The sequence below is a fragment of the Dermacentor silvarum genome, chromosome 4, assembly GCF_013339745.2.
Source record: "Dermacentor silvarum isolate Dsil-2018 chromosome 4, BIME_Dsil_1.4, whole genome shotgun sequence".
NCBI classification, from domain to species: Eukaryota; Metazoa; Arthropoda; class Arachnida; order Ixodida; family Ixodidae; genus Dermacentor; species Dermacentor silvarum.
In genome coordinates, this window is record NC_051157.2 from 63,770,884 (window position 1) to 63,788,081 (window position 17,198).

Genomic DNA, 17,198 nt, shown 5'->3' on the forward strand with positions numbered 1-17,198 from the left:
AAGCCATTCTTCTCGTAATTCAGAAAAACGAGTGCACAGCAAGGAAGCCGGACTTTGCTGCCGATTGAAGACGTAGAAATGGACTAGGGGGCTCTGGGCCAAGCCTCGGTGAAAAGGGAGAGAGGCGGGAGCAATTGAGTGGCATGGTTACGTTTATTTATTTTTTTCTCCACTTTGAATATCTGTTACTCTCCTTTATCGCATTTTCTTTTCTTTCTTTTTTTTTTCTAGGCTTCGTGCTTCAAGTCCCCTACGTCGTGTCGGTGTCCCCAATCGATTCGGCTTATGTACAGGCAGTAAGCACGAGGCGATTCTAACAGCCGGCGCAATTTCAACGTCGCGCCGTTACGGTTCGTGCGGCCTCTCGATGCAGGTGTGCGACTCGCTCGCGTGCGACGACGGGCCTCGCACGCGCGGTCGTTAGATTCGAGAAAGCGCTCGCAGGTCTCGACAATGCAGCCGCTAAGCGTGTTGCGAAGCCCGGCAGCTACGCAGGCCCGTGAAGTGGTACGCGGTTAAGTAGCTAGCGCGCCTGGTGGGCAATAATCGCCGTTGTAGAACCTGTTGCAGCGGCCCGTTTTTGATCGTGAATGCCTTCGCCCATATCATGACCGTGATTCATCTCGTCATTTCGCTTTTGTGTATGCGTACTGCTCGATAAACTCTTGCGTCTGAACGAGTGTGCGTGTTTTTTGGTCTATTCACTTTGCTGCTCATTATTTCTCTGATCATTACAGGGTAATAAGTGGTAAATTTACTTCTCGGCTGATTAAAAACAATGCACAAACACTTCTGCTTAAGCTGAAATCGTTATACCCAAACTTGCACAACGGTCAACGTATAATAAAGTATTACATACATACATACATACATACATACATACATACATCATACTACATACATACATACATACATACATACATACATACATACATACATACATACATACATACATACAGCATACATACATACATACATAACATACAATACATACATACATACATACATACATACAACATAACATACATACATACATACATACATACATACATACATACATACATACATACATACATACATACATATACATACATACATACATACATACATACATACATACATACAATACATACATACATACATACATACATACATACATACATACATACATACATACATACATACAGACATACATACATACATACATACATAACTACTACCAGGCGCGTAGCCAGGGGGGGGGGGGCTGATGGGGCTTCCAGCCCCCCCCCGAAATTTTTTCGTGCTGGCATGCACCGCCGACCAAAACTACCACTGACGCCGGCAATCATGCTGGATTTTGTCTACAATGTCCTTTTTACGCCCGAAAAGACATTTCGGCACGAACATTGCGAACTCGGGCTGGATTTCGTGACAACACCCTTGCACCTGGAGTCACGTAACGCAAGGAGCCCCATCCGAGCACAAACTTTCAACGGCTTTTCGATAGCGAGCGGGCGCGTTGCGGCATCTCGCAGCGGTCGCGGAATATACGGAGCGCATGGATTTCAATTACGAAACTTTATGGGTATAAAGTTCTCATAAACTTTTGACGCGAAAGGTGCGCTGACATTTGCAAAGGCATGCTTTAAAAGATTTTCAATTCTAGAACTTTATGGGGTTAATGTTCTTATAAACTTGGGCCAACATGCGCGCACTGGAACGCTCGTGTCCAAGCCGTTCCATAAATGGAAGCGCGCGCTCGCAATCTCCCACACACACGAAAATACTAAATATCACCGTGACTGTCAGCTAGCAGCTGATAATTTTCTTCAAACATTTTCAGGAAGCGTGCCCAATGTGATTGATCAGCTGGACCAGGGCAGGTAAAGTAAAGTATGAGAAAACAGAAGAAAGTGAACGGCCTATTATTGAGGATCTTTTTTTTATTTGCGGGCGACAAGGTGTGGCTCTCCGTGGCCACAGGGACAGGGGCTCTGTGGATTTAAGCAATGCCCCTGCTGAAAATACAGGCATTTTCAGAGTGCTTCTTCGCATGCGAGCTGATTGTGGAGATACATATCTGAAGAACCATTTGGAAAGTTGCCCCAGTATTGCCTCGTATTTAAGCCCAGACACACAAAACCAAATTATAGAAATTTGTGGTGACATTATCAAAGAAAGCTTAGATTCAAAAGCAGGCTGCTTCTCCATACTTCCTGACGAAACGACGGACATCGCTGGAATTGAACAGCCTACTGTTTCTGCAAGGTACCTAAACAAGTAGGCCAACGACATCAAGGGAGTGGTTTAGGTTTTAGCACCCAAATAGATGCCCATCTCTCACTGCGACAGCAGGTTCTATGTAAAAATGTAAATACTGCTGCAGCTTCTAGTCACCCTTCCAGTGACCACTGCCAGCGCAGAGAGAATATTTTTTTAACAAGAGTTTACTAAAAAACTACTTGCGCTCTACAATGTCTGTGGAACGCATGGTTAGGCTGGCTCTTCTATACACCCATAGAGACGTCGGCATCAACGTGTCCGAAGTCATTGACCGCTTCGCTCAACTTTCCCGCCGAGAGAAGTTTGTCCTTTAGATAGCGAAGCAGCAAAAATCAATGCAAGTAAAAAGCACTGTTCCGTCTGGTCCATAAGTTCTTAATTATGAAAACGTATGACCGCTCATTACCTTTTAAAACCGCAGAAATTTTCGCCGTTTATTCTAGCAGTTAGCATCATGATCACAATTATCACGCGAATACCAATAACCAATTTTGACCGACCTTGCTCATTGAAAGCCCGGCCCACGCGGCGTTCGCCAAAAACACTCGCATATTGGGTAGTTCAACTTACCGCGTCATCTGTGGCCTTCGTTTGCCCTTTTCTTTCCTTTACAGCTACCTGCTTTTATTTCTTTTTTGAAACGAAGGAATACACTCCTTTAATTTTGGGTGAAGAATAATTGTTGGCGTTGTGCAGGCAGTTAGATTACACATTTTCGTACTGATTTATGCATTACTCCTCTATTATTCTACCCACATGGCACTGTCGCGACCGCTGCATGGCCCAAGTACATTTCACGATTTCTGCGATCAAAGTTATGTTCTTGCCAGGATCATCTGTCTTTCTGTGCGCAAAGTTTACTATCTGTGACTGAGCAACATGTTTATTTGTCGTATTTGACGCATTATATACACTGACGTTTGCTTAAATACGTAGATTTATTGGAGACTCATACGTATTTTGAAATATCTTATTGGGAGATTTTGTGTATACAAGCAGTGAACTTTGTTTCCAGCGACTCTTTTTTTGCCCTTTAGCGAGTTGTATCTTCGCATTTGTATATTCCATTCTATCTTCGCATTTCTAATACATACTTTGCAGAACTCCCACTTTTTATTTGTACTCACTGCAGCGAGTATTATCTCGGTGTAATTACAATACACGACGAATTACAGCTGCTCCTGCGTAATCGATTGCAACGAGGGATAGCGTCATTGAGGTTTCTTCCTGGCCGTTGCATATGTAGAAAAATGTAAACAAGGTTCTTTAATGACAAAGATTCATCAAAATATTTGTCCTCAATTTATTAATTTCATGGCCTTTACGTTTTTCATATAAGCTTCATGCACTGCTTTGCGGGTTTCGAACTGATATTGACTCTTTTCGCGGCGATCCCGTGGGCGCTGCCATATTTGATCACGTGGTGACGCGTCCATTGCTTGCCTCAACTGCCTCCGTTGCCTCCTTGTTTACAATGGAAGTGTATGACGCCGGCGCGGCTTAGAAAACCCTGTTTTTGGAGATATCGTAGACGGTGACTAGGCGGACGACACGAAGCTTTGATCACAGCTTCAGAGAACATGCAAAAGCGCTTTCGGAGCTGATTGAGCTATGTCCAAACGGCGCAGGCAGTTTATATGGTGCTTCTTCTAAAAGCGGGGCTAAATATGCATTCCAAGCTTTGCGATTATGAATTCAGTCAGTATTAGTGTGTTTTGCTCTTTGTTCTTTATTCGGCAAATATTTTGAAGCAGTGGCTTGTCAGTTTCTGACTCAGTGAAGTTCCTCGGTGCGGCCACTATCTGATTATTTTCTGCCTCATCGCTCGCGGGTGTGCTCAGTTCCGAATCCAATAGATTTGTTCTTGCTGCGCACAAGGCTTGAAACGTAGCTGTTTTATACATTGTAATCATCATCATCATCATCATCATCATCAGCCTATATTTATGTCCACTGCAGGACGAAGGCCTCTCCCTGCGATCTCCAATTACCCCTGTCTTGCGCTAGCGTATTCCAACTTGCGCCTGCGAATTTCCTAACCTCATCATCCCACCTGACTTTCTGCCGTCCTCGACTGCGCTTCCCTTCTCTTGGTATCCATTCTGTAACCCTAATGGTCCACCGGTTATCCATCCTACGCATTACATGGCCTGCCCAGCTCCATTTCTTCCGCTTAATGTCAATTAGAATATCGTCTACCCCCGTTTGTTCTCTGATCCACACCGCTCTCTTCCTGTCTCTTAACGTTACTCCTAAGATTTTTCGTTCCATTGCTCTTTGTGCGGTCCTTAACTTGTTCTCGAGCTTCTTTGTTAACCTCCAAGTTTCTGCCCCGTATGTTAGCACCGGTAGAATGCAATGATTGTACACTTTTCTTTTCAACGACAGTGGTAAGCTCCCAGTCAGGATTTGGCAATGCCTGCCGTATGCACTCCAACCTAATTTTATTCTTCTGTAAATTTCTTTCTCATGATCAGGGTCCCCTGTGAGTAATTGACCTAGATAAACATATTCCTTTACAGATTCTAGAGGCTGACTGGCGATTCTGAATTCTTGTTCGCTTGCCAGGCTATTGAACATTATCTTTGTCTTCTGCATATTCATCTTCAACCCATTCTTGCACTTTCTCGATGAAGGTCCTCAATCATTTGTTGTAATTCCTCTCCATTGTTGCTCAATAGGACAATGTCATCTGCAAACCGAAGGTTGTTGAGATATTCGCCATCGATCCTCACTCCTAATTCTTCCCAGTCTAAGAGCTTGAATACTTCTTCTAAGCATGCAGTGAATAGCATTGGAGAGATTGTGTCTCCTTGCCTGACCCCTTTCTTGATAGGTATCTTTCTACTTTTCTTGTGGAGAACCAAGGTAGCTGTGGAATCCTTGTAGATATTTGCCAAGATATTCACGTATGCCTCCTCCACTCCTTGATTACGCAATGCCTCTATGACTGCTGATATCTCTACTGAATCGAATGCCTTTTCATAATCTATGAAAGCCATATAGAGAGGTTGATTGTACTCCGCAGATTTCTCGATTACCTGATTGATGGCATGGATATGGTCCATCGTAGAATATCCCTTCCTGAAGCCAGCCTGTTCTCTTGGTTGACTGAAGTCAAGTGTTGTCCTGATTCTATTGGAAATTATCTTGGTGAATATTTTATACAATACTGAAAGCAAGCTAATGGGTCTGTAATTCTTCAATTCTTTAACGTCTCCCTTCTTATGGATAAGTATAATGTTGGCGTTCTTCCAGCTCTCTGGTACACTTGAAGTTGTGAGGCATTTCGTATAAAGGGCCGCAAGCTTTTCAAGCATGATATCTCCTCCATCTTTGATTAAATCTACTGTTATTCCATCTTCTCCAGGCGCTTTTCCCCTGGTCATGTCTTTCAAGGCCCTTCTAACTTCATCGCTAGTTATAGAAGGAGCTTCTGTATCCGGTTCATCACTATTTCGAATGGAAGAAGCTTGGTTGTTTTGGCTACTGTACAGGTCAGTATAGAATTCTTCTGCTGCTTTTACTATGTCATCGAAATTGCTGATGATATTACTATGCTTATCTTTCAGTGCATACATCTTGCCTTGTCCTATGCCTAGTTTTCTTCTTACTGATTTCATGCTGCGTCCATATTTTACGGCTTCCTCAATTTTTCCCACGTTATAATTTCGAATACATTGTAATACCTTGTAGCAAATATATATTACAGCTAGTAACTTGCTTACTCTTGTGGACCGTCACGAAACATTCAGCTTCGACCATTGGTGCGCCATAGGTGTAGTCCGTCATTTACTGTGTGTATACAGTGCGCATATATTCAAGTGTGCGTCCATTCACTTATTCTTGATACATTGGCGATAGAATAGGCGTAAGCTTTCCTGCCATTCGGACAGATGTGTATAGATAACGCGCGCAAAACTTACTATGACAGGAAGCGGCGCTACTCCCTTTGTCATTGTTGAACGAGTGGTACTCACTGTTGCCGACGTTCTGGGGATGAAGCCCTTTCTTTGAAGGTTAGCGATACAAGGCTGGCGGATGAGCAAATTTCTGTTTCCTCGAGGAAAGCCGTACATCACGAAGAGCCGGTAACACGTTCGGACAGTCGCAGCAGCGGTCCGCGAACTTCGCCATACAGATTCATTCTATTCCTTACCATGCCAGTCACTATTTTTGCAGCCAACTACTGCACACGTCTTCAATCCACATTATTCAATCTAGCATGATTGGAGCACAGTGTGTTAGCGAAAACTCAGTTGCATTCTCGACAGCTGATCGCACAGAAGCAAGGTAGAATCAGTAATGGTTTTGTATTCGTGCGCGGTCGCTGAGGAGAGGTATGGGGCGCCGCCGTGAGCGCCATCTCGTTTCTCTAAAATAAACTGCTCCGCGAAAAAGGTCAATAGTTCTAAAGTTCATGTGATGTTTTGTTTACTTATTAATTAGACAAAAAAGACGGAAGCATTGACATCAGTTATTTCTGCCACAATTTTGGGGGCATACGAATATATTCTATTATGAAAACATACATATTTTAATGGACAGTGCATAGCGTTCAATAACTCGTTTGCAGCATCTAATATACAATGAAATTGGCAATGCAGTTATTATTCATGCATTTCGTCCCTCGACAAAATCTATAAGGAGGAGACCGCGCTGCAACCTGAGCCCCCCCCCGAACAAAATTTCTGGCTACGCCACTGATACATAACATACATACATACATACATACATACATACATACATAACATACATACATACATACATACATACATACATACATACATACATACATACATACATACATACATGCATGCATGCATACATGCATGCATGCATGCATACATACATACATACATACATACATACATACATACATACATACATACATACATACATACATACATACATACATACATACATACATACATACATACATACATACATACATACATACATACATACATACATACATACATACATACATACATACATACATACATACATACATACATACATACATACATACATACATACATACATACATACATACATACATACATACATACATACATACATACATACATACATACATACATACATACATACATACATACATACATACATACATACATACATACATACATACATACATACATACATACATACATACATACATACATACATACATACATTCATTCATTCATTCATTCATTCATTCATTCATTCATTCATTCATTCATTTCGGTTGGCACGTTTCTTGATCGTAACACTCAAGGAGCGCTAGTGTGACAAGAAGAATACGAGACGATACAGCGCAATGTCTAAATTGTTATGTTCTCTTTATGTCCTTGAACTTAGAATTGCTTGAATGTTAGTAATGTGAGGAAGAAGATCGGCACGCTGAACAGCCCCGTTGCCATCGTGTGGCTCGTACCCAGTTCGCTCTCCGGCTACGCCCTACCTGCTGGTGCTGCGTTTCTCGCTGCCGCTCTACGACCCAAATAAACGCCCTTTACAATTGGTGGAGATGCTGCGTAATAATAATCGATGGGAATGCGTTCGGGCCATAAAGAAAGCTTCTCGGCCCGAAGAAAATAATTATTATTACTATATTGGCGCGCATATACAGTGCATGTGCAGTCACATAGCTTACAGTCGCACTCATGCCAACTTACCACATGTACTCGCTCACGCGCACTCGCACTTACCGGTACTCACTCACATTCACACTCACGCACGTCTATACTAACACTCACCAACACTCATTCACGTTCACACTCACGCCCACTGACACTCACGGGTACTCAATCACATTCATACTCACGTTACACGCACTCACCAGTACTCAGTCACGCCCACTCACACACCGATACTCAATCACGCTTACACTCACGTCCACTCAAACACACCGGTACACGCCTACGTCTACTCACATCTGCTCACACTCTCTGGCTCTCACTCACGTCTACTCACACCCTTCGTCGCTCAGTGACACTCACGCCTTTGAATTTAGTATTAGTGCACTCATTAGTGAGTATTCCCACCTATGCAAGTAACTTACTGCGTTCCGCAGACAGCAAAGTGTCGAAATTCGAATGTGCACTTGTCGACGGGCTAAAGTCCTAAGTTTTTCTAAACGTACGAAAATTCTGTCAAGTATATGCATACACTATAGCAGGCATACATCAAGAATACAGCGTTAGCTGCTGCCGCGGCACCTACCCACTCTACCAAACTTCGTCGCAACTTTTCTAATTACTGAATGCATTATTTTACCTGGCACATCGCTGGTATATACACCGTACCTATACTCACTATCTACTAAGGTTTCACCACGACAACATCTAATCTCCCGCCCGTGAGGATTCTTTGAAGATTGCTGCTGAGGCCAGACGGAACTGTACGGAAGACGCGGCAAAGCGTGAATGAGCCGACAAAAAATAAACAAATCCAGGAACGACATGTTGATGAAACCGGCGATGTCCTTGCCGTACATGCGGCGCACGGAGCCTGCGCTCTGTGGCCTGGTCGTTGAGCAGCGACGACGCCCTTCCTTCGGGTCAACGACCGTCCCTCCATGGCTCACCCCGTTAGCCGTAACCCGAGGTGCGCGCCCGCTCCGTGGACGCGGTAGCCGCGGCCTGCCCACTGCGCTTGCTTTGTCCCCGCGAATCCCACTGCGACGGCACCGATCGCGTTGCGTCCCATTCTTCTTGCTTTCTCTCGTGACTGCGCACCATAAACGCGCACACGTATCGACAGGGGGCGCTACGGGCGGCACAGACGTTATAGAGAAGGGGTGGCATCATTCACTCACACGCGGGCACTCGCGCGACCCATACACAAAAAAAGTACGGTGGACGCAGGATGTGCACCGATAGTGGGCGGAAGAAGTGGACAGAGCAAATATCACACACGGAGACGCAGGAAAAAAGAAAAGAGAACAGGGGAGGAGGGTAATGTCGAACGTCCAGAAGAGAAAATGGACCAGTCCGCGCGTTCATCGGCAGAGCAGCGCGAGACACTGACAACGACAACAGAACCTGCGGCCCGCAGACCGTGTTACACGCGTGTGTGTCGCCCGCTGTTTCACGTACAATATAAGCCCCGTCCTCATGCACTCCGGGTGCCCGGCACTCCGAGAAGCGCACTGGGTGTCGTCCAACCATTGTGCAGCAATGCACTGTTTAGTGGCGTGCTTATTCTGCTTCGTATTTGGTTTGATTTGTCTTCTACTTTCTCGCGTGGCCACCGTTTTTTTTTTTTTCTGTACTTCTTTTTCTTTCGTTGTCCCGTCGCAGCCTCTCAACGCATCGTCTCGGGTCGCCGTCGCCAGATATTTCCCGTGTCAATATTTGATCCCGAAACAAGATTACGTCCCGTTGTCTGCGGCGCGCGCGTTAAACAACGGCGTCACAGCTGCCAGAAAAAAAAAGAAAAAGCAGTAAAAGACAGAAAGAATAGAGACACCGGAGTACGCTGCCACCCGGAGTCTCAGATTCGAGACAAAAGGCGCCACTATAGGGAGGAATGCGAGAGGTGGATAAAGAAAAGACGTGGAAAAGGAAAAATGGTGACGAACTAAAGCAGCGGAAAATGTATAGGTGACGGGGGAGGAGATGGGCGGGGGTGCGACGACGGGGACGCGTGCCTGCGAGCGTGCACGTCAATAGTCACGCGCCCAAGTACAGAAGCGGTACAGCGCGAACACTTCCGATCTGAAGTCCACGGACGGCCGAGGTTCGTTCGCGTCATGAGGCACGCAGTAATTAAACGGACGCCTCTTCGCAGTTCGCTCCGAGAAAACGAACGCGCTCGGTCGCTGTCACGTCTCGTCTTCTTACTTTGGCTTCGTTGCGTTTTCGAGTACTCTTTATTTCGTTTTGCTTCGAGAAAGATGTGTTTGTTGTTTACTAAACGAACGGACTTGAGTCAGAAGCCGCCTCCATCTGGCGCGCTCGTCGTGCCTTCCTTTTTTTAATTTCATTCTCTTCTTTCTCGCGTAATGAAGAAGGTCAGGCCTGCCGCTCCTCGTGAATAAAACTCCCCGGTGCACTCGACTGATTCACCGAAATAAGCGTTCCTAATGTACCGAGGGTGATGATTCCAGATTAATGCTCGTTGGAAAGTGTAGCCCCGTACATAATGCACCGAGCCGCGGCTGCTTCAATGCGTCCTCGCTTTTTTTTTTTTTTTTGCTTTTTTTTTGCGCATGAGACTGCGGCTGATGCCCTGATTAAAAACTCATGAGAACACCGGGAAATAATTTTGAAATGAAGTGACTTGATTCAAGTGTGCTTCGCACGAAAAAGTAAAGTAAAACTGCTAACGCAGGAAAAAAACAACAAACCGACAAATGAAACCATGCCAAACATGGTTTTACTCATCGAACATCCACCTATTGCTCGAGGTCTAGAAAAACGTTTCATTGGTTAAGTTACACCAATAGTAGTCGAGATAGCTTCTCGTTAACTAATTTGCGGCATAATTTTAATAGGGAATTTTTGTTTAATTAATTTACAACGGTAGAGTGCACCAATTTACATGCAATGTATTTTCTACGTCCTCCGAGTGCATTTGTGTTAACGCACATTGCGCGTGTCTGTGTGTTAATGTGTGTACGTGTGCACTTTGTTCTTGTTTTCATCACACTCCCTTCATTATTGCGATAGCAATTATATGGACACTCAAAAGCAGATTTCTGCCGTCGCCGTCGCCGTGAGGTTCCGTATGACGTCAATGGAGATGAAATCCTCGCCGCGCGCCGCTGAACGCTGTATGTGCGAGTGAAAGGGTGCGAGGGGCGCGCGCTTTCACGGGGAGTGAACGCACGGCGGAGAACAAACGCGCGTTCTGCGCCGTGCTCCCTTAAGGGCTGCAGAAGTAGGCGTCTCTTTCCTCCTTTACAATCACCATATATGTAGAGCAAACGCGCCTTCTTCCGACGCGTGAGAGGCCGTGGGGGAGGGGGGGGAGGGGAGGGAAGGGAGGCGACGTTTAGTTGCGGCACCAAGTGCCTATTTATATCAGAGGCTCCGGCAACAGTCACCAACGCCGCACGCATTTTGAGCGAACGCGGGCAAAACGCCGACGGCGTCGACAACAGTTCTGCGCGTTGCGGGTGCTGCTGCATGTCCAAGTTTATACAGCTGATAAAGCTAATATCATTACTCCGTATAGCTCTCTACAAATTTGCTATCGCAATTGATGCTTCGCCTTTCAGGTGAAACTGCGACAACTTTTTTCATCTCTCACCATCACACTTGGAGTAGCATCCCAGGCCTGGTGGCCTGTGGTAAGTGGTTCTTGAGGGAAAGGGAAAGGTTGGCGCTATCTTCTGCAGCCCTTGAGGGAGCACGGCTCAGCGCCAACCTGGTGGCCTGTGATGCTACTCTCCAGATATTATTAACCTCTCTCCCTCTCTCTCTACCCACCGCGGTTGCTCAGTGGCTATGCAATTGCGCTGCTCTGCTCGAGGTCACCGGATCGATCCCAGTCGCGGCGGCCGCATTCTGATGAGGGCGGAATGCAACAACGTTCGTGTACCTAGTATGGGGGCACGCGAAAGAACCCCAGGTGGTTAAAATTTATCCGGAATCGCCCACTACGGCCTGCCTCATAAATAATCAAATAGTGGTTTTGGCACACAAAACCCCATAACTGTTCTTTTAACGCTCTCACCGGCGTGCGCTTCAACACTTCTGGGCCCGTATTCACACACAGAAAAAAAGAAAAAAAGAAACCGAATTCTTACTCTAAAACTCTTGCTAAGAGCAGCCGATCGTAATGTTGGACATACTAGTAGCGAACGAAAAGCTTTGTGAATTCGGCCCCCGAAGGGCTGGCTCCATGCATCCATATAATTCATTCGTGTCCTTCCTCCCGTGTATATTATACCACTTATCGGGCCACTTCTGTCTATCCGTTGCGCAGGCGAGGCCTCGGCATCGGCATTGGTGGCGGCAGCTTCCGCGGCTTCCTGCTGCGGCGGCGGCGATCGGCCAAGGAAGGCGAGGCGGCGGCGGCGGCCGGTCCCGGCGGTGCGCTGGCTTCCTCGCGCCACCACCCGCAGCAGCCGCCCGTAAGATGCGCCACCATGAGCAGCATCGGCAGCGTGGGCCGCAACGGCGGCCTGCTGGCCAACGGCATGCCCTCGTCCACCGTGGGCAACGGAGGCGTCAAGAAGGACAACTCCGCGCCGGCCATGGCCGCAGCGGCCGCCAACGGTGGCACGGCCAACGGGCCCCTGCTCGAGACCACCACGGTCAAGAAGGGCCTGCTGTGGCAGCAGTGGGACAAGTTTTTCAGTCGCTGGAAGGAGCGCTACTTTGTGCTCACCAAGGACTACTTGGCGTGCTTTAAGAAGGAATCCAAGGTCGGAACCTCCGAGATGGGAGGATTCCTTTACAAGGCGAGTCCTCCTATGTCTCTCTTCTTTTATTGCGATAGCAATTATATGGACACTCAAAAGCAGATTTCTGCCGTCGGCGTCGCCGTCGCCGTCGCCGTGAGGTTCCGTATGACGTCATTTGGAGATGAAATCGTCGCCGCGCGCCGAACGCTGTATGTGCGAGTGAAAGGGCGCGAGGGGCGCGTCTTTCACGGGGAGTGAACGCACGGCGGAGAACAAACGCGCGTTCTGCGCCGTGCTCGCTTAAGGGCTGCAGAAGTAGGCGTCTCTTTTCTCCTTTACAATCACCATATATGTAGAGCAAACGCGCCTTCTTCGGACGCGCGAGAGGCCGTGGGGGAGGGGGAGGGAAGGGAGGCGACGTTTAGCTGCGGCACCAGGTGCCTATTTATATCAGAGGCTCCAGCAACAGTCACCAACGCCGCACGCATTTTGAGCTAACGCGGGCAAAACGCCGATGGCGTCGACAACAGTTCTGCGTGTTGTTGCTACCAAAGCCGCTCACCTTACTTCGTATGACATTGCTGTGTTGCTATCGCATTCATTGCTTCGCCCTTAGGGCGAAACTGTGACATCTTTTTATTGCCTCTCTGTCTTTTACATCGACACAAGGCGCAGGCCACTAGTCAAATAAATATCTTCAGCCGTTTTATAGGTTGCAGCAGAACCACTAAATGTATTTCAGGAGAACCAAATCATCACAAACAATAAACTCACTCAGGTGGTTCAGGCAGTGTGCCGTACAGTTGTTTCTTACATACGCCACGCTTTCTATCTAAAGCTATCTCGAACAGTACGCACATTTATATCTGCGTGCCGTGTACGCACCGTGGTTTTCCACAAACTGTTTTGGCACAGAAGCATTATTAGATCGCACGGCACTCCGCCTGTGTTCTCAATAGGCAGGAATGGTGTTTCACAGGGATCTATGGGTTCTTTTTTTTTTTATTGCGATAGCAATTATATGGACACTCAAAAGCAGATTTCTGCCGTCGGCGTCGCCGTCGCCGTCGCCGTCGCCGTGAGGTTCCGTATGACGTCAATGGAGATGAAATCGTGGCCGCGCGCCGCCGAACGCTGTATGTGCGAGTGAAAGGGCGCGAGGGACGCGCTCTTTCACGGGGAGTGAACGCACGGCGGAGAACAAACGCGCGTTCTGCGCCGTGCTTCCTTAAGGGCTGCAGAAGTAGGCGTCTCTTTCCTCCTTTACAATCACCATATATGTAGAGCAAACGCGCCTTCTTCAGACGCGCGAGAGGCCGTGGGGGAGGGGGAAGGAAGGGACGCGACGTTTAGCTGCGGCACCAAGTGCCTATTTATATGAGAGGCTCCAGCAACAGTCACCAACGCCGCACGCATTTTGAGCTAACGCGGGCAAAACGCCGATGGCGTCGACAACAGTTCTGCGTGTTGTTGCTACCAAAGCCGCTCACCTTACTTCGTATGACATTGCTGTGTTGCTATCGCATTCATTGCTTCGCCCTTAGGGCGAAACTGTGACATTTTTTTTTTTACTTCGTACGACGTCCTGGTAGAATATCGAATACCAGCAATCTATAAAAAACGCGTTGGAGTGTGTCAGCGTTTCCTTGTACTACAGCAGGTAATTTGTCGCCTGTGGTACAAATATTCCTATTCCCTGAAGCCAGGTTTCAACGATAAGAGTGCTCGTGTCCTGGCATTCCGATCGCTGCCGTGCTCGGAAGACGAGCTACGTCCGTCTGTGTGACCGTGTTGTGAGTGTATACGTGTGGGTCGCACTGGCGCAGGTGAACTTGGCAGACGTGGAGGGGCTGCAGTGGGCCGACAAAAAGCGGACGGGAGTTATCGCCCTTCGGGTGGGCACCGAGGGCCAGCTCCTGCTCTGGACCAACTGCGGCCTGGACGACTGGATGTTCGCCCTTAGAGACGCCATCGGTCGGAGCAAGGGGCGCAGAGAGGCCCTCCGCAAGGCGCACACGCTCGGCCCGCAGTTCTACGACGCGGGACTCACCAAGAGGTCAGTGTTGTGTGCGCTGCTCGCGCCGGCCAGTGTCGTCGCACGCGTGCGGGTAAGAAGAGAAAAGAAAGGAGCAAGGCAGGGACCCTAACGTTGCGCATGCGCGATTTACTACCCTTGTGCTGGGAATTGTGATTAGGGGAGGAAAAGAGCCAAGGAAGGCAGAGGGAGACCGCAAGCACAGCAAGCTTCTGTAAGCGCTCGCGCGGGTACTTGTCGAGTGGAGGTACTGCAGCAGTGCTCGTATTATTGCTTTCTGCGCCCATGACGCCCAGCATGTGGTTATTGCCCACGGTTGTTCTTCTCGACACTTCGAATAGAATCTGTTGTCGGGGGAGTGTTTCTTGTAACGAAATAGAGGCGCTTAACGCCCAAAAACTACATACACAGTGGGTGATGAGGGACACCCTATAGCGGCGGTCTCCCGATTAATTTTATACCACCTGCAATTCTTTAACTTGAACCCAACGCACGGTAAATGAGCATTCTTGTATTCCACCCCTTCTGATCGATTGCGGTCACCGCGGTCGGGAATCGAACCTGCGACATCGTGCTCTGCAACGCAACGCCATATATTCATAGTGTGCGTGCGTTTTCCACAGTATTCTTACTTTTGCACAAACATCTATATACGAAGCATCACGTATTGAGGAACGGCTCTACGAAGCAATCTGGATTTATTTCATCTGCGTGAGATACGTTGCACGACAGCCTCGAAGATGTCTATCCATATTGCGACATCTTTGCTATCCCAAAAGTAAGAAAGTCACGACAACTTGTGTCTTGCGAAGCAATATGCTTGATCCATGCCTCGGTGAATGCGAAATAGATTGTTCTTCGAGCTGGCATACGTCGCTTGCTCGGCATTATATTGCGCATAAAGATTTTTTTTGCGTAATATTCAATCCCGCACGCCGTTTGAGCCGCTAGCTATATATACCGTCGCAGCGAGGGCTTTAGAAGGCTACGAATTGTCTCATACGCCTAATCCAGCCTAGCAGGCGCTCGGTCGGTGACACGGGGTCAAGAAAATATATGCACCCAAAGTGTTCTCCGCCGCAACGCCGTCTTGAAATAACGTTGCAAAATCGCGGCAGGGTATGCAGTGCACGGCGGTTGCTGCGAGAAGACTGGGATTGCATGGAGAGACGAACGAGCTCGAACGTAAAAAGAAAAAAAAAACGGGAAAAGACGTTGAAGGAGTTTGCCAACAAGTCCTGCGCAGTGTGTCGCCATCGCGCCGTCTTTTGATCCTCCAGCCAAAACCGCGAAGTTCCAAACTTGACAGCGTTGCAACATCACGGCTTTGGAGAGAAAGAAAGAGAATTCATGTTAAGTTTGTGCTAACGTTGCAAGAAGACTCGACACGCGCAGCGTTTGTTTTCGAGTTCGAAATGTGATCTGCCCTTGAACCTGTCATTCAAAATTCCAATAGAAACTTCGAAAAATGCTCGAGGGATCACTGCACGATGTGTAATAGTTTCGCTTCGACGAAAGATTGCCGTTCGAGACGTGGCGTATTGGCCAACGAGATTTATGACGTTCTCGAATCCGCGTCGAGTTTTGGCGCTGGCGTTTTGACGTTGAACACGTGTGAAAGACATAACTCATGTAGTTAAGCGACTGGATTGTCTTTGACGTTTGACAAAGTAACTGCCTTTGTTATGCAATATTTATACACTACGAAAACGGCGTAGAGAAAGTGAGAATTTGTTTAATACTGTAATTACTTGTAGCGGCAGAATTTACACCCACAGTCGGGCGTGGCAGGTGAGGAAGGGGACGCGGACAGAAATTTAGCGAGCCAGTGGCTAAGGCCGGCGATACGATGTGGCTACGATAATGTGGCGGCGGTCAACTGCGGTGAAATCCACGTTTTAATGTACGGTTGCAGACTAAAGAATAAAAAGAAAGTTTGAACTAATAACAAGAAATATGTAATACAATTAAGTCAAGTAACATATGGATCAATTATCCAATACCCGCAAAAATACGTGCGAATGTTCATGTATCTCATGATTATGGCACTTGCAATACATTTTGTCACACTCGGTGAGACGGCGAACAGCATTTGCACCTTTGCCGGTAATAAGGCATCATAGGCAACGTTCTACGCATGTCGTTTTATTTGCGGATATACCGCAGATGCTCCTCTCGGACTATTTTCAGAGTGCGATGGAGAACTTATATCTTGAAATTGCTCGGAAGCGCACCCTAAGCCGTACACCCCGAATAGTTTTCGTTTTAAAGTAACCAACGAGTCGAATAAAAAAGAGCCGTGAACGCTTCGTGTTCTAAATGGTATACGTTACTCACTGCTGGCTTAAACGTATACGCTTGTCTCGCAACCTGACCGATGACAGGGCTTCTGGACGATGCGCAACTCTCGGGGAGGCGTTGCCTAATGTGCTCGCGGGCCTCTACAGCAGTTAGTTGTTTTGGGCGTTGCGACATTCAAACCAATGTGAGCGGGCAGGAGTCTAGCGAAAACAAGAGCTTTCCTAATGATTAATAGCT

General features: G+C 47.2%; 1 protein-coding gene across 7 annotated transcripts in view; it reads left to right on the top strand.

The window, feature by feature from the left end:
- LOC119448640 (histone-lysine N-methyltransferase, H3 lysine-79 specific-like) overlaps nt 1-17,198 on the top strand; it is a 369,011-nt gene that overhangs the window by 335,930 nt on the left and 15,883 nt on the right. For 3 of the 7 annotated variants that reach the window (XM_049665661.1, XM_049665660.1, XM_037713516.2), the window contains 2 exons: nt 12,205-12,682; nt 14,452-14,681. The exons of 3 other annotated variants lie outside the window; for them this stretch is intronic. In XM_049665661.1, coding sequence (XP_049521618.1) covers nt 12,368-12,682; nt 14,452-14,681 — 545 coding nt within the window. In that variant the 5' untranslated portion in view covers nt 12,205-12,367. The remainder of the gene's footprint in view (nt 1-12,204; nt 12,683-14,451; nt 14,682-17,198) is intronic. One more of the 7 variants, XM_049665658.1, reaches the window with a different exon arrangement.